The sequence below is a fragment of the Ranitomeya imitator genome, chromosome 2, assembly GCF_032444005.1.
Source record: "Ranitomeya imitator isolate aRanImi1 chromosome 2, aRanImi1.pri, whole genome shotgun sequence".
Classification (NCBI taxonomy): Eukaryota; Metazoa; Chordata; class Amphibia; order Anura; family Dendrobatidae; genus Ranitomeya; species Ranitomeya imitator.
Genome location: NC_091283.1, coordinates 395,470,153 through 395,488,940, shown reverse-complemented (window position 1 = coordinate 395,488,940; position 18,788 = coordinate 395,470,153). Strand labels below are relative to the sequence as shown.

The 18,788-nt window shown below is 43.4% G+C and overlaps 1 protein-coding gene across 1 annotated transcript in view; it reads right to left on the bottom strand.

Moving 5' to 3' along the window:
• Positions 1-266: 266 nt before the first annotated feature.
• Positions 267-18,788, bottom strand: part of LOC138666992 (zinc finger protein 585A-like) — a 114,505-nt gene continuing 95,983 nt past the window's right edge. Inside the window, exon 8 of the mRNA XM_069755202.1 lies at positions 267-1,402. Within this exon, the coding sequence (XP_069611303.1) occupies positions 895-1,402 (508 nt within the window). The 3' untranslated portion in view covers positions 267-894. The remainder of the gene's footprint in view (positions 1,403-18,788) is intronic.

The following is an 18,788-nucleotide window of genomic DNA, read 5'->3' as shown; positions in this document are numbered from 1 at the left end:
AATGGCACACAGCACTATATGGGGCATCTGTGCAGCATCTATGGGGCAATATGAACGGTGCAGAGCACTATATGGCACAGCTATGGGGAAATAATGATCTATTTTTATTTTTGAAATTCACCAGTAAATGCTGCATTTCCACCCTAGGCTTATACTCGAGTCAATAAGTTTTCCCAGTTTTTTGTGGCAAAATTAGGGGGTCGGCTTATACTCGGGTCGGCTTATACTCGAGTATATACGGTAAGTGTTCCTTCACCATGTCTCAGTTTATGGAGAGTGTGTATTCTTTTATTCCTTCAATAGCACAGTGAAGATCAGTTGATGTTACAATTGATTTCTTAGAGAATACAAATGCAAAATAGACATTTAAAAGTTCGGCCTTCTTAACATAATTTTTGACCACTTCATCCTTTTCAACCTGTAAAACTCATAAAGCATCTTTGACTTTTCTTTTGATTTTAACATACACTAAAAAACATTTTTACTGCTTTTGGTCTCTCTTGCAAGCCCTACTTCATTCCTGGCTTTAACTCTTCTAACACTTGCCCTGGGATTGGATGAGACAAGCGGGCATTAAATGGTTACCTTGGCAACTGATCATGTATAGCACAATCTTTCCATGGTCAATGTCAAATAGGATGAGAGCAAGCGTCAGACAACCCTTTTATACTGTAGTTATACAAAGGTAAAATACATACTTTGTTAAAATATAGGTGTCTTATTTTATACTTATTGTTTATCAATAACAAATGGTCATTGGTAATTGTATACATTTTTTAATAATCATTTAGTGCTCTAAATTGCTTCCCCTTTCTTTTGTAGACAAGTGACTTTACTATAACTTATGTTTTTCTATTACATGTTGTCAATAAATCAATTAAAAAAATAAAATGGCTACTTCTCTGTGTGAGTTCTCTGATGGCTGACAAGATTTGTTTTCCGATTAAAACCTTTCCCACAATTTGAACATGAAAATTGTTTCTCCCCTGTGTGAGTTCTCTGATGTGTGACAAGATTTGATTTCCGATTAAAACATTTTCCGCAAATTGAACATGAAAATGGCTTCTCCCCTGTGTGAGTTCTCTGATGTATAGCAAGTTCTGATTTATCCCTATATCCTTTCCCACATTCTGAACATGAAAATGGTTTCTGCCCTGTGTGAGTTTTCTTATGTACAACAAGTCTTGCTTTACTAATGAAATTTTTCCCACATTCTGAACATGAAAATGGCTTCTCTCCTGAGTGAGTTAATTGATGTCTAATAAAATTTGCTTTCTGATTAAAACATTTTCCACATTCTGAACAGAAAAATGGATTCTCCCCTGTGTGAATTCTCTGATGCATAACAAGACTTGATTTACTCCTGCAATATTTTCCACATTCTGAACATGTCAGTGATTTCCTCCCTCTGTAAGCTATTTCATATTCAACAGCACTTCTCTGACTTTCATTTTGCATATTTGTCTTTGATGAAGCAGAAGTGAGAACCTTTTCAAAAATATCAAATGACAGATTATTTCTGAGTTCAGCTTGAGGTGTATTTGCAAAAATTACAGGCTCTTCATATGTATCTGGTGTGCTACTATGATTATTAGCTGCAAAATCTGAGAATAACACATCTCCCTCGGAGCTCCTGGTAAAGTAATCTGCAAAGATTAAAAATGATTTTATTATTTTTATATAACACTGCATTTTAATTAATATTTATTTTTTGCATTCTTTATATCATTTCCATAAAAACTATAATAAAATTCAATTACCGAAATACTTAAGGCAGTAGAGCACAAAGATAGGCTGATGGTGTTAGTCTATTGTAGCAATCTTCTCTGTAGGTTCATGTTTCACTGTGTCTGTCACCAATCATTTCCAGTTACATTTTCAAAAGAGATGCGTAAAGAGAACTCTAATAAGGCACAGGACTGGTCATGTGCACATTGTTATGTCTGTCAGAGGCTGCAGACTTGTCAAAAGCCACCACAACTGGCACATTCCAGAGGAACTATGACTTTCATCTCTTAACCCCTGTCCAGGGATCTTGTCTTACAATTGGGTCAACTGGAATGCTTCCTTGGAAGAGATGCTATCCAGAGAAGCGTACCAAAGGCAAGAGAATGTTTGGGTAGTCAGGTAAGATCCAGGAGGTCAATGTAATGACAAATTTGTAAAATAAAGGATAGTAAAAAAAACGTGAGCAGAGGTAAAACAACAGGAACGTTCTGTTCTGAATAAAATACAAGAAAATAGTGCTATGCAAGAATTGCCTATGTTCCAGTTATCATCTGTCTACATGCCGATATTTTTATGGCCTGATGGTTTTTCTTACAATTCTTGGAAATTGGCTAAGGACATTGTTTTTCCAAATTCTGTAGACTCAGCCCAAATTCTCTTGAGTACTTTAACTTTTGAACCAGGACACATTGACATGTGGAAAGTACCCCTGCATTTTCTCAGGTAATTTATCTCATATCCCAGGAAATAGAGAAGAAAGACACAGGGACCAGGATATTCTGCCTCCTGGAGGGCGGACAACAAGATCAAGGCAAGAACACAGAGAAAAGCCTCTAGAGAGGGAGTAACACAGAGCAAGGCCTGGCAAACTCAGAAGCTAAACACAAACTGAGCTAACACATTGCACAGACCCAGTCCACTGGGTGGAGCTGCACTAAAAACTGGAGGCCTCTTGCTAATTGGTCAGGAACAGATTAGACAGATGCACCTGATTACTATAAGAACCAGAGAGTTCAGGCGCCGCCACCCTATGCACACAACCAGGAAGCATGCAGAGAGCAGAGGAACAGAATATGAAGCTGGCAAGAAACAGAAACCACATCGTGGCCTGGAGCAGTGGGTAAGATAGTGAGAGATGAGAGGCCATGCCGTGATGCCAGCAGAGTTGTTACACTTAGTCATTGCAATATCTCATGTCACAGTTCAGATTGTGTGCTACAGCACACCCCATTAGATGACTACCTAAATTCAGATCGAAGAGCAAGACCAAACCCTGCCAATCATTAATGAAAAATCCTACCAGTCATTGACCCTCATCCACCAATCATCCCACATTAAGCATGAAGGTTATTATGTCGACATACTACCACCGGTGTGACCTGGAGAGCTTCCTTCACAAACCCCACTGTTGGCCTAGACATCTCTGCCAGTAAAGCGATCAACATCTTGGTTAATTGCCTAGGAAATGCATTGGCAGAACATGCAAAATGCATCAGAGATATTAATATCAACCACCCAAGCAGAGGCTTGTACATAATATGGGAGAGCCTCGACGACGAGTGCTATGGCTCCTCAGAGATGATAGAAGAATCTCTCTTAAAAAAGTTGCAAGACTTTCCTAAAATCTTTAACAAAAGCTAAAAGAATTAAGAGACCTCTTGGTAGAACTCCAAGTCGCCAAGACTGAAGGACAATTGCTAGACCTCACATCCCTAGACACAGCCAGGGGTATCAAATCCATTGTGCAGAGAAATGGGTCAACCGGGGAGAGCTCAGATTAAAAACAGCAACACAACGTGCTGTTCCTTCCATTCTGCTTCTTTGTAGACTTTATGCGCCAGCAGGCTAAGATCAGGAATGATTCCAGCTTCTACTTTTACACTGTAGATACTGCCAACCCAAGGACTGGTAAGACTGTTTCAGTCCATAAACCCAGAGACACACCTATTGTTGTGCACAAAACAAATGTTTCTTCTACAGATTCGTTACACAAGACCCGTAGTACAGCAGAAACCGAAGGATCACTAATGAAAAATCGCAACAGGGAGTGCCTCCTACATAAAAGGATTCACTACCTGCAAAAGTGCATGAGCTTTAGGGAAAAATCTCTTAAAGGGAACCTGTCACCCCGTTTTTTGAGATTGAGATATAAATACTGTTAAATAGGGCCTGCGCTGTGTGTTACTATAGTGTATGTAGTGTACCCCGATTCCCCACCTATGCTGAGAAATAACTTACCAAAGTCGCCGTTTTTGCCTGTCAATCAGGCTGGTCAGGTCGGGAGGGCGTGTTCACAGCGCTGGTTCTTCCTCAGCTTTACGTTGGTGGCGTAGTGGTGTCCGCATGTTGAGGTGACTAATCCACTGTGGGCACGTGAACAAGCTGCGCGCGATCTGCGCTGTCATCCCTTTCGTCGGTGGGGGCGGCCATCTTCCAGGGGCCGCGCGTGCACAGATCGAGTGCTCTGCTGCACGGGGCTTCAGGAAAATGGCCGCGGGATGCCGCGCGTGCGCATTAGAGATCGCGGCGGCCATTTTCCCAAAGCCGAGATGCAAACTCGGCTTTGGGAAAATGGCCGCCGCGATCTCTAATGCGCACGCGCGGCATCCCGCGGCCATTTTCCTGAAGCCCCGTGCAGCAGAGCACTCGATCTGCGCACGCGCGGCCCCAGGAAGATGGCCGCCCCCACCGACGAAAGGGATGACAGCGCAGATCGCGCGCTGCTTGTTCACGTGCCCACAGTGGATTAGTCACTTCAACAGGCACACACCACTACGCCACCAACGTAAAGCTGAGGAAGAACCAGCGCTGTGAACACGCCCTCCCGACCTGACCAGCCTGATTGACAGGCGAAAACGGCGACTTTGGTAAGTTATTTCTCAGCATAGGTGGGGAATCGGGGTACACTACATACACTATAGTAACACACAGCGCAGGCCCTATTTAACAGTATTTATATCTCAATCTCAAAAAACGGGGTGACAGGTTCCCTTTAAAGACCGTAGAATCTTCCACAAAGAAAACTACATATACTACAGGTGTTGTGCATCTATTTTATTATCCAAAGTACATGAAGCAAAAATTAAAATTGTGACAAAGAGCGCATGTCGCTCGAAACGTGTCAAAAGAAGCCTGCATTCCCTTTTTTGTTAACACAATTTTAATCTTTGCTTCATGTACCTTGGATAATAAAATGCATTTTTTATTTCATCTGTGAGCTGGATTTGTCTGCTTTTTCCATTGGTTGTTGCACCCTGCCCAGGTGCTATCCAAGCTCCAGAAGTGTGGAATCGCAGGTGGTGAGCTGGATTTTCTTCTGTGGTTGTGCATCTATATCTCACTTTGCTAGAGACTGCAACGCCAGCATTGATTGTTTAGAGTGTAATAGCCAAGAGCACAATACTGCTCTACACACAGTGCCATCATCACAAACTCACTCACCCATAGACCAACCTACAGAGCATGGCGAGGAGTGGAAAGACAGTGCACCTCCTGAAGTGTCACGCCAGAGTACTAAAATTTGCGGAGAAGTTCTTAGTAACAAATCCTGCTTGAAGATCTGTCTTGTCACAGTTTACCTCATAGGCCACAGAGAAAAGGTGGTTAAACTCTATGTTATCCGTCATGATCAAAGAAATATATCGCTTACCAGTAGAGATGAGCGGTGTTCGAGTCGAACTGTTTGCCAATTTCAAATTTGAGCTGTTTAGGGCGGTGTTCGAGTCGTTCGTCAAACTCGAACAATTTGCTTAAAATTCGGCTGTTCGAGTTTCTGTGCGATAAATGTTTGTTCACCAAAACCCTAACTTGATTTGCACATTAAAACTGTTTATCATTGTTAATAGACTGTTTCAGTGTTTAGCGGGCGGGGAATAGATCTGGGCTGAAATAATGACGATCTCCTTTTTTTTTTTCTTTCCCGCATTTACAGTAGGGTGGTGCAGTCTCTCAGCCTATCAGCAGTGCACACACACACAGCAATGTGCATGTGATGCACACAAGCAAGGGCATTATTTGTCATTGGCCGTGTATGTCACATGTCCTTGCCCTGTAAGAACCAGCCATTTTCCCTGTCGCCACCATTTCCTCACTGCTGCAGCTTAGTGTTAGACGGCACTGCTGCTGCTGTGGGCGCTATACAGACTAAGAGTCTTTTTTGGGAGCAAATTTTCAGAGAGATAGGTTTAGGGAGTCGGGACTTGTTGTAATATCAGCCCTTTTCAGGGTAGGTTACAGCAGTTCAGCACTTTTTTCCAGGCAGGTTTGTGCCAGTGCTGTGCAAGTGTTTGTCACAGCATTTGGTGTAATCTAGCTCAGCCAATCCTTTTGGGCTAGTAGCATTGTCTGATAGTCATCTGTGAAGCTAGCTACACCGCCTGTGTACCTAAATTTTTACTGCATATAACCCAGGAAATCATTTTGGGCTTAGTAGCATTGTCTGGTAGTCATCTGAGTAGCCCGCCTGTGAAGCTAGCTACACCGCCTATGTATCTAAATTTTTACTGCATCTAACCCAGTAAATCATTTTGGGCCTAGGAGCAGTGTCTGCACATCAACGGAGTAGCCCGCCTGTGAAGCTAACTACACCGCATGTGTATCTAAATTTTTACTGCATCTAACCCAGTGAATAGTTTTGGGCCTAGGAGCAGTGTCTGCACGTCAGCGGAGTAGCCCACCTGTGAAGCTAACTACACCGCCTGTGTATCTAAATTTTTGCTGTATCTAACCCAGTAATTTGTTTTGGGCCTAGGAGCAGTGTCTGCACACCTGTGTATCTAAATTTTTACTGCATCTAACCCAGTAAATCCTTTTGGGCCTAGTAGCAATTTCTGCTACTCAGCAGAGTACTCCACCCATGAAGCAAGCTACACCGCCTGTTTACCTAAGTACTATTTTTTAACTGCATCTAGCCCAGGAAATCCTTTTGGGCCTAGTAGAATTTTGTGCTACTCAGCACAGTACCCCACCCATGAAACAAGCTACACCGCCTGTTTGCCTAAGTACTATTTTTTAACGACATCTAGCCCAGGAAATCCTTTTGGGCATAGTAGAATTTTGTGCTACTCAGCAGAGTACCCCACCCATGAAGCAAGCTACACCGCCTGTTTAATTACTAATTTCTAACTGCATCTAGCCCAGGCAATACTTTGGGCCTAGTAGCAATTTCTGCTAATCAGCAGAGTACCCCACCCATGAAGAAAGCTACACCGCCTTCTTCCTTTCTCAATCTAACCCCTCGGCTCTGGGGTGTCCACTCTCCCTCCAGCTCTCTCCTTCTCACAGGTGGACTACCACGTGTATTCACACTGTGGCAAATCTTTTGGGTCCAGGCATAAGAAGTCGTCGAGGTAATGGATAAAATGTGCCACCTTAGAAACGTCCATGGCGACACATTCGAGGAAGCAACTAAACGCCTCAAATAGTGAGCAGAATATGGAGCACCCCATGGGCAAACAGCTGTCTATGTAGTATGCTCCTTCACAGAAGCAGCCCAATGGGAGGACACTATTCGGAGGCACAGGTAGTAACTGGAACGCCCCCTCAATGTCTGTTTTGGCCATTAGGGTGCCCCTTCCCAACTTCTTGACCCGCCTGATTGCCTCGTCAAAGGAGGTACAGTACATAGTACTGTACTTGGTTCCGCGTCGATGTTGTCGTTTACTAACCTGCCCCTTGTATATGATAAATAGTGGATTAGTCTGAATGTATTGGGTTCATTTTTTGGCACAACTCCCAATGGGGGTACCACTATGTCTTCTAAGGAAAGTGTTCTGAATGGACCCGCCACCATTCTACCTAAAGATATTTCTTTTTTAATTTTTTTTGTCACGACGTCGGGGTGTTGGTAGTGTGATTTTGGATTTTTGCTCCAGCCTTTCTTGATTTTAGAAGGGCATGACATGCCTATATCTGTGTCTCCTCCTCCTTTTACTCCTCCACCTCTTTTCTTTTTGCATGACTATATGTAGTTGTGACTTTTCCATGTGTTTGTTGTGTCTTCTGAGCAGTTTGTCAGCTTTTGGACACCTTTTAAGGTGTTTTCTATGTGTTTGTATGTGTTTGTGTTTGCCTGCCATTGGTTTCAATGGGGTTCGACGGTGTTCGTCGAACGTTCGACGAACATTCGTCGAACACGCCCCAGTTTGACGAACCGAACCGAACTCAAACACTAGGGGGGGCTCAACACTACTTACCAGCTCAGTTTTGAGGGACTTAGTTCATCCTACTCACTTAAAACATACGCAGGGGTGAGTGCAGAATATGGGATTAGAGCAACAGGTTATCAAATCAAGTCCCTAGGGCAGACATCCTTACCCCTTGGTACTTTTGCTGGGGAGTGACATCATCAGAGTTCACAAAATGAGGAAGCACATAAACGGTCCTAACATCTAGCCCTACACACAGAAACTAGACCTGGGATGGGACGTCTTAGGAGATGTTTGCCTAGGAAGCTCTCACAAACCAAATAACGTCAATTGTCTCCTCTACATCTTACCTCCCTCGCTCATTCCTCCTTTTGTCTTTCCTTCTCCTTCCCCTTTTTATTATTATTTTTCTGGAAACCTTTAAGTGTAAAATGAAGGACTCTGATGGGTGTGATTCCTTCACAACAGAATTTATTGTTATTTTGCTTAATCCTTATAAGTCTTCTTGTATCTCCTGAATCTAAAAGGCCATGTGTGACCAATACGTTTTGCTTACATCACTACACCAAGTTTTGATTGCTTTTATATGTTATATCTTTAAAATTTGATTAATAAAGCACATTGAACATAATTGTGTGATAATCAGCCATCATCTGCCCACTACAGGTGCGGGCAGCCGTGGCTGTTAACCTGGTAAACCCTGTCAATTTCTGAAAGCAGCATTTACAGCATGCCGGCAGGAGGTTGTATCATTCTATGCACCCATTGGTGACCCCGTGATGTAATCATGGGTGACGATGGGTTACCTTGATGTCCAGGGGTCTGCTGAAGATGCCTGTGCTCGTCTCACCGATACTCCTGTGAAAGTCAGCCCGATGCTGACATTCAGAGGATACCATTATTTTTGCTATATACAGCAATAATGTACTATTGCTGTATATAGCACAAGCGATCGAATGATCAGATGTTCAAGTCCTCCAAGGGAACTAACAAATGGAGTGGAAAGTGAAAAAGATGTTTTAAAAAAATATTCCAAAAATGATCAAAATATAAAATAAATGAGAAAAATGAGAAAAAAAATCACAAAATGTCAGAATTGCGGTATTTCGGCTTCTGCTGCAAAAGCTACAAGCCCTCATATAGCTCCACATCCTGAAAATTAAAAGATGTTACGGCCCTCGGAGAACCGTGTCAGATGCCCGCAATAAAGGCAGGGACACGGACTATGATGTACATGTACGTTAACGGTCGTGATGGGGTAAAATTAAACAATAACTATGCATGTTTGGTATCTCTGTAACTGTACTGACCTGGAGAAGCATATTGGAAGGTAATTTTTACAGTAAAATGAATGATGTAAATAAACTCAAAACCCAGTTGTGGAATTGCGCTATTTTTGCTTAATCACTACACTTGGAATTTTTTTCCTGCTTTCCACTACATCATATGATGAAATGGGTTGTGTCATTCATAAGTACAACTTGTCCCACAAAATATAAGCCCTCAGACGCATATTGACGGAAAAATAAAAAAATATATGTTTTTTTGAATATGGCGCGGAAAATACAAATTAAAAAAAAAGAAACTCCATCCTTAACAGGTTAATCCAAAAATAAGATAAAAAAATGGACGTCTCACTTTTTTTCTCAGGCAGTTATAGGCTGTGTTCACATTTGTGTTTTGTTATTTTTTCAAACAGAAAAAAAGAACTCATGTCCCAAATTGATCTGTTGACCAACTGATTAAAGGGAATCTGTCACCAGGTTTGGCCGATACGAGTTAAAGCCACCTCCTTTCAGGGCTTATATACAGTATTCTATGATGCTGTTTATAAGCCCCCAACCTGACCTGAAAGAGAAGAAAAATAACTTTTATTATACTCACCTGCAGGGCGGTCCGGTCCGAGGGGTGTCACTCTTCTTGGTCCGGCACCTCCCATCTTCTTGCGATGCCGCCCTCCTTCTTGGATCTTGTGGATGACGCATCCCTGCATCATCCACACAGGCTCCCCTGCATTGCGCTCCTGCGCAGGCGTACTTATCTGCCCTGTTGAGGACAGGGCAAAATCCTGCACTGCGCAGGCGCTGGGCCTCTCTAACCTTACCCAAAGCCTGCGCACTGCAGTACTTTGCTCTGCCCTCATTAGTGCAGATACAAGTACGCCTGCCCAGGAGCAGATTCCTCCCACACTACAAAGATATACTGATAGGAAATTTAGATTAAGAGCCCATTGGAGACAGTGATGATAATGTATATAAATCACTACGGAATCTGATAGCGCTATATAAGCAATGATTAATAATAATAATAATAATAATTATTATTATTATTATTATAGACCATTATATTCTGCTAGTAAAAATGCCATTGAGGTTTTTAGGTTGAGAATATTCTCTAGTATATAACAGAGCAGCCTTTGAATTTGTTTTTAAAATAACAGACACGGTGCCTCCTACATGCTGTAAACTCAAAATAGGTGGAGACATAGGCAGATTAGTGGAGGAAGAGCTCACCGTCTGGAGTTGTGCATCTACTGGCATTACAGTAGAATTATGGTCTGTCAGCTGCTGCTCCTCAAGGAAACAACACCATAGAATACATAACAATATGGAAAAAAATGAAAGACATTGGCGCTGCTGATAACGACCATCCAAATAGTAGAAGATGAAGTAGGTTCCTTTATTGGTATCACATTGAGGCTACGTGTTTTGATACTGAACTGGTATTTGGCCTGATGAAGATGCCAATTCGGTATTGTGATGTGTAGACTGAATGTCTTATGCTTTAATGGCTGCATCTTTTATTCTTTGGATGATCATTAGCTGCAGCGCCCATGTCCTCCATTTTCTTCTATATTGTTCTGAAGTTCCCAACACTAACAATCTTCCAAAGTATATTTAGAGGCATCCACTGAGTACAGCGTCCTGTGATGGCCAGGACTCAGAATACAGAAGGATCTCCTCTACAGCAGCTCAGAAGTGATTATGGCAAAAATAGTGTCAAAAGGTAATTTTTGTTTTTAAACACTAAATCTTTACATGTAAGATCCACAAGTCCGAATAAAAACCATAAAAACATTTGACACAAATTCTAAAAGCCATTGACTACTCACCTGGATAGAAATCTGCAGAAATCTCCTCTTTACACCACTCATCTTCCCTCACATATGTCTCTGTAGTATTAATATGGGGCAGATCTTTACGCTGAAACAGAAATTTTTAAAAGTCACAGACAGATGGAAAAGACGTGTGGAATGATTTAGAAGACCAGAAAAGATCTTTTAACATGATGATTGTGAGAAGATCCAGACAACATCTTGTATTAATAATCGGCTTTATATCCAATTCAAGAAACAGGAGACCAGTAATGCTGCAAGTATATACCACTGGGGTATGCAATGCCAGTTAGGCTAGGTTCACATTGCGTTAGTGCAATCCATTTAGTGGATACACTAACGGATTGCGCTAACGCAATGTCCAAAAAGGGATCGCGTTTGGCAATCCCGCTAGCGCAGATGCCCAATCTGCGCTAGCGAAGAACGGACCCTGCAGCGTTCGAGGTCCGTCTGAAAATAACGGCACAATGCTGACGCATGCCAAAAATGGCATACGTTAGCGATGCCTTAGCGATCCGTTAGCACATTGCAGTCAATGGGTGCGCTAACGGATCCGTTACATAGAGTTAATTGCGACAATTGCGCCATGTAACAGAGTCCGTTAGCGGACACCCACTAACGCAATGTGAACCAAAAGAGAATACCAGACGTGGAGGTGCTCAACTGTGCAGCAATACAATCTTCAAAAATTACGAAAGTAGAATAAAAATGAGTGGCACTCGCTAATGATACATTATTTTATATTTTTTTATCCAAGGTCATACGGTCAAATCTCGAAATACCACAAAAATATATTTGCAAATGTCAGGGCCACTGGGTGTACCCATTGCGGTACCAGATGCATGGGTATACCAGTGATCCGCAAATTGAAAGGAATTATGTTCTGAAAGAATGTATAAGCATTTACACATAAATCCCAATAGTTAACCTTCAGTGCTATTATTCTTCAGTTAATGTCTTATAGCCTGTATTCCAGCATCCTGTAGAATGTGTTTATGCAGGTATTGATATCGATCGTTGTCAGCTGGAATCCTTCTTGCCAACTAAGCCGGTTCAGTATTTGTAAACAAATTCATGTGTCCTTTATTTACAAGAGAGTTTTCTTAACCAATTGGCATAACATACAGTTCAAATATCTGTAAAGAAGTAACTGAACCCCGTCCCGCTATTACAGGACGTACATGTGGATTGCCTATATATTTCTGGATTTGGGGAATAAAATACCAGTATGGTTTTAGCATAGTATACCACTAGTTTGTTTTCAAGAAGAAACAAAAGGGGGCATGAAGAACTGCCAGCCCTCCAGAGGTCACGTCTATCAGCAGGAGTATCAGGACTTCAAGTACCAGCATACAATAAGGAGTGGCCACAGCAGTAAAATGAAGTGTTAGGAAATGCCCCGCCCAGTACAGTGTAACTCAAGAAAACAGGCAGAGGAGGGGGAGAAATAGGATGGTTAGCTGAATAGAACCCTACCCAGCAAAAGTCTGAGCCGTGACGTAGGATGACGAGCATCAAACGAGATGGCACCATTTATCGGTTGGAAGTGGAAGAAAATAGAAGTCAGAGATAGAAGCGAAGAGTCAGACTGCTCAGCCCAAGGGTCAGATGGAGGTGCCAAGGACCCAGAGCTGGATAGCTCTCCTGTGGGTGAATCAGCATCTTGCTGCGGTCATCCGGTGAGGAACAAGGTGGCTCTAATAGTAGGATGGGGCCTGAAGTAAGGATGTGGCCTACGCCTCCAGGCTTCCCAAGAACTGAGGAAGGAAGAATGAGGCCAGGGATGGTCGATTGTGGAGAGGTGGTTGGCCTGGCCCAAACCTGGCCAGAAATATGTTGGTAGGCCCCTTGGCTGAAAGTTATGGAGAATTAGCCTCCCGAGGGGAAGTACATAGTTATGATCTGCAGCAAGAACATGGGTTAATTTATGAATTTGGGAACGGCCACCATATCGACGTGCAGAAAAAAATGTTAGAGACTAGTCACTTGCCACAGAGGTTGCACGACCTCACACCAGGTACGCGAGTGATTTTATTCAAAATGGATGGTCCCTGTGGATGGTTTGTGGCATGTGGGCTGCACGAGGATACAGCAACTTCTGTACATATATAAGAACTATGGAGGGCTTGTGAAAGAAAAATGGAGGCCAGTTAGGTTGGGGTGTGACAGAATCACTGGCTTTGTGGAGGAAGGGAGGTACATGTCACTGTGCATGCAGCGGTCAGTGATGTGAAACTGAAATGTTTTTGTGTTTCCAGCACACTATGTGCTGAGAAGCTGGTACAGAGTTTAATGGGTCGGTTCTATGCGAGCACTCGCAGTGCGGGTGGGAGGGTGCTCACCGTACCCCTTTTCCCTGCAGGAACTGCAGGTGTATGAGGACCTACAGTGATGTCATGATCACATGACTAGTACATGTGATATATACCTGGATCTGTGGTTCAGTTGGGGAGTGTGTTGGGAGAGTGGTGGAACTCCCACATGGCTCCCATAGGAGCTAAGGACACTGTGTGTAATACCTGTAGTGCAGCCTGCAGGACAAGGACTTTGAGAGACTTTACCTTTGTTTTACCTTTTTGCCAGAAAGGCTTTACTGATTTCATGAACCTTGCAAAGGTTTATGCTGTCTAAAATAAACCAGCAGATGAATTTCTGCTAGGACTGTTCCTGTGTCTACCTTTGTGAAGCAGCGGAGCGAATCAACCCCTCACAGGGGGTACAAAAAACATTGCATTGGTGGAGCATAGAGGGATCTGATCATCGTTCAGGTTATGGCTGGAGCCTTGGCTCATGTTCACATGTCTGGGACTCGGGGGCCTTCGAGGCAGTATCATATCCGGAGCAGGTGCGAGGAAGGTTAGGAGAGGAATCGTCTCTGCATTCCCAAGAGAGAGAGGGAGAGAAAAGATGGTCGGTGAAGGAAGATGGAGTCGGAGGCTGAAACAAGCCAAGGCAATGTTGAAAGAAGTTAAGTACCGTCCATACTGGCAATATAGTTCCCTGGAGCAGAAACAAGACGCGGAACTGCAGGTTAAGAATAGGACTCTTGCTAACTAGACAGTAATACTGTGCTGGGTTGTGATGAAGTAAACAGGAACGGTGAAGATATAGGACAAGTGACTAAAGAGGAAGGAATTAGAACTGTGTTTGGAAAATGCTCTGTATTGCAAAGGAAACGTTCATAAAGTTGTATTCCCGCTATCTACTGTATATGATCTCCTCCAAATTATTGTTTAGTAAAAAGTTCCTCATTGAACTGTCAACCATCTGTTCCTGGCCAACGAAAGTCATCGATAACATGCGGCCTGCAAGGGCTAGCCCTAGTCCACACACCTAATCCACACACTTAGCCAGGATCCCCACTTTCATGTAGCCTGCCGAGGTGTCAGATACGAGTACCTCGCCCGCAGCTATCACCCCACTCCACGTTACAAGACCCTTATAATGGAAGCAATTCATAACTGCAAGACCCTTGTGACATGGATCATTGCACTTATTCAGTAGACTCAACAGCTGACATGAAGGGATGAATTGGTCAGACACAATACCTAGGTAAGCCGTAGTATCTAAACATCCATTCACAGGTATCAGAGTACCCAGGAGGATGTGCTCACACAATATTTTCCATACCTTTAATCCATCTCTACCAGCCAGAAATGTTGACACCTGACAAGAAGGGAACATGGATTTATGATGCTGCTTAAATAAAATTCTAACCCTCCCATCAGTACTGTGCAACAGAAAACTTATCCAAGCAGAAGATGTTTCCACTGCTAAGAAATAACTGTTACTTTCTTTTGCCCAATTAAGCTTTCTCTTACTGTTTTGCTGGAAAGCAATGGCACTGGAACTGGTCATCTGCTCCTAAAGCCCAATTGTGTTAAGGAATGATCAGTACACACATTAGTATTCTTCTGCAATTTGTATGACTGTGCACCTGTTTTCAGAATAATTCTTGATGTCTTTGTTGATGAGTTGCTTATTTCTATAAGATCTAATAACACTGGAACTTTTTCTTTTATCTCACTATTCTCATTATACTTTTGACATCCTTGCACATAAATACCTCCTAAATCTAGCAGTGATGACTTTATGCAAGGTTGTTCATATTGCTTAATTGTCAAATTTTGAAAAATGATTTCATACTGCAAGCCGGTGTCATGTGTCTAATAAGTCACAGATGGAAAAGGGCTGCAGCTTAATTTCCATGCTTTGAACCTCTAGTTGGGAAATAGCAGATGTCTCTAATAAATTGGCCATTCATTGCATAATACTGATGGATAAACAAGACCTTCACAGTCTTCTACACATTATGGGGAAGATTTCATGACACCTTCTCTCCATCTACCTGATGATCCTGAGGAACATTGGGATCTTCTTGTTTACAGTCCTGTGGAAGAAGAGGACGGGGACATCTCTCTGGTGTTGTCCTCTTACTGGATCGAACTGGAGGAAACACATACAGGGACTGAATTCATTCTTCACATACAGATAATTTTAGGCCGTGTGTATTTAGTCCTGTCTATTACCTGGTGATGTGAAGGACTTGGGAACCTCCATCATGACGTCCTTGTACAGATCTTTGTGCCCTTCTAAATACTCCCACTCCTCCATTGAGAAATAGACAGCGACATCCTGACACCTTATAGGAACCTAATACATACAATGATACAGTCATCCCTTATACAATATCTCTTCATAGTGTTACTGTATAATGTCCCAGCATTCCCAGCAGTGTCACCTCTCCAGTCAGCAGCTCAATCATCTTGTAGGTGAGTTCTAGGATCTTCTGGTCATTGATGTCCTCATGTATCAGGGAGTGAGGTGGAGGCCCCGTGATTGAGCTTGGGGGTCTTCCCCCTCCCTCAGACACAGGCGCCTGACTGTGCTCACTGGAGGTCTTTACTAATATATAATCCTGGTTATGGAAAGACACACAAATAAATCTCACTACAGACATTTCCAGAGTTCTCACCTCTCCAGTTCTGTCCATCTGTTATTCCCATAGATAAGAATGATGTTTTGTGAAGTCATCAGAATCTCTCACCTCCCCAGTAACCCGGAAGAGGATCTCTAGGGTGAGGTATAATATTCTTTCCGCCATCTTGTCCCTGTCCCTATCCATCATTGTAGGGTCACTCAGGAAAATTCTCTTATATAGATCTCCACGGAGAGGATCCGATATTGTAAGAACCTGAGTGGGGAGAAGATGACAATGTAACATCATAAAGATCCAATGTAAGAAATCTCCGGAGCTGTTAATGGCTTTACATGATCACTACACACACTCATAGGCCTGTCCTGCTGTATAACACAAAATCAAATTATAATCACTGACATGGTCAGTCCCTCACTTAGCCTCTTATGTCACATGGTAACTACAGTAAATGCTGACACTCAAATAGCTCAATACTGGCTTCTTTACACAGGCTGATCCCGACCATCAAAGGGGTATTCTCAAGCTTGAATATGATCACCTATCTGTGGGATATGGGATACATTCCTATTTATTTGGAGTCAAAACAGTGTCACCCTTGATTTAGGATCCTATAGGGAATAAACAAATGGAGTTTCTGTGGCTAGAGACCTGTGTGAGAACACTTGCCACAGTGACGGAGTAGGAACAAGCAGCAGATATGGGTGATGGGACGGCCGGTGGTTGGTGAGGCCCCCTAGTCTCCATTTTTGCGTAGTGAGATTCCCACACTACCACATGTTGATTGAGAATGTGTCGGTTCATGCATGTAGTAGTTAAATTATTGCAATTTTTGCATCTACTGAGTTGTTTTTTTTGCAAAGTTTGCAGATAATGTAAGTTGGGTCATCTTTGGAGGTCTCAAAAAAGGCTCAGGCTAGGCAACCCTTGCCGACCCTGCGAACTTCAGACTCGTGACTGCTGCTTGCCACGGCCAGAACTGTGGCTGAGGATGCAGTGCTTCTCATGGCTGCATCACTCCATATCTATTCTGCAAGCTGCAAAGTAACCTCCTCTTCTTCATCCTCACCTCCTCTGCTGAGCTACTCAGCTGCATGCCTCTTGGCTCACACCAAGTGGGATCTACAACCTCATCGTCATTTTCTCTGTTCTCCCATTCCTCACGCTGAGAGTCACCCTCCCCCTCATCCTGCCCTGACAGCACATTACAGTCCGCATGCGCCTCAGGTATCTGAGTCACATCAGGATCTCCTCCACCCCTGAAAAAATGTATGGTGATGAGGATCTGGATTCTGCTGTGACCTTACTTTGTCCAGGCCTGGATCCAACAGGAAAAAATTTTAGGCATTGGTGCAGATGCTTTTCTCCTCTTGATTCTGTGAATCTTTGGAGCAGACCTCTGATGCCCATGGAATAGAACAGCACTGCAGAATGGTCCATCTGTGGTTCCCCACAGTCAGTTGGCTAGTTGGAGAGTTTGGACGTAGAAGGAAACAATGGTAATTGGCTAGCCACCTCTGAGGATTGTGCCGTGTGTGATGTTAAGGTTGAAGAAGAGGAAAAGGAGGAGAGGCCACTTAATTCAGCACTTGCCATCCAATGGACCACATGCTCTTTCTGGCCCTCATCTACAAGGCATACCGCTGTGTGACTGCCAAAAAAAGGGGGGTTGAGTTGCCCGTCCAGTAACAGATGTTGTCAGCTGTAGTTGGGTAGGATGAGATAGTATTTGTTCAGTTGAGCTTTTAGTAACATTACCACCATTACATGTTGAACACAAGTCTTTTTCCTTTTCACCACGACCTTGCTTTTTTCCCACTCTTGTTGGATGTACCTTTCCTCTCTTTTAACCCGCTGTTTCACAACCCTATGTCCTGATCTGTCAGTCACTTGTCACTAAATTAACAGTCAGTATTTATTTGATGAGATAGTGTGCCTGCACGCCAATATTAGTCCACACGATTCTGATTAGGAAATGTGGCCTGGTGCCTGCACACCAATATTAGCCAAAATGATTTTGATTAGGAAATGTGGCCAACTGCCTGCACACCAATATTAGCCCAAACGATTTTGATTAGGAAATGTGGCCTGGTGCCTGCACACCAATATTACCCCAAATGATTTCGATAAGGAAATGTGGCTTGGTGCCTACACCCCAATATTAGCCAATATGAATTTTGATTAGGAAATGTGGCCTTGTGCCTGCACCCCAATATTAGCCAAGATGAATTTTGATTAGGAAATGTGGCCTTGTGCCTGCACCCCAATATTAGCCAAGATGAATTTTGATTAGGAAATGTGGCTTGGGGCCTGCACCCCAATATTAGCCAAGATGAATTTTGATTAGGAAATGTGGCCTTGTGCCTGCACCCCAATATTAGCCAAGATGAATTTTGATTAGGAAATGTGGCCTCATGCCTGCACAACAAAATAATTCCAAACAATTTTGATTAGGAAATGTAGGCTCATGCCCAGGCTCGGACTGGCCCACCGGAGAACCGGAGGATTCTCCGGTGGGCCCAGGCACTGACACCTGCTGGCATACTTGCCAGCAGCTGCCTAGGGCCCCCAATGCTTCAAGGGCCCCCACTGCTCCCGGGGCCCCAAGCCTCTGGCTATGGGGCCCCTGAGTCAAGGGGGCCCACTCTGTGCCAGCCTAGCAGCAGCTGGAGACAGAATCCTTTACCCGCTGCTAAAGCCAAATGAATATTCACGCTTCCCCACGCCCCTATGGGCGTTGGGGAAGCGTGAATACCATTTCTCTTTAATAGCGGGCAGCGTTAGCCGCAGGATGAGGCTAACGCTGCCCGCCTGTAAAGCCCCGCCACCGCACCACTGCACCACATACACACAGCACCGCAAA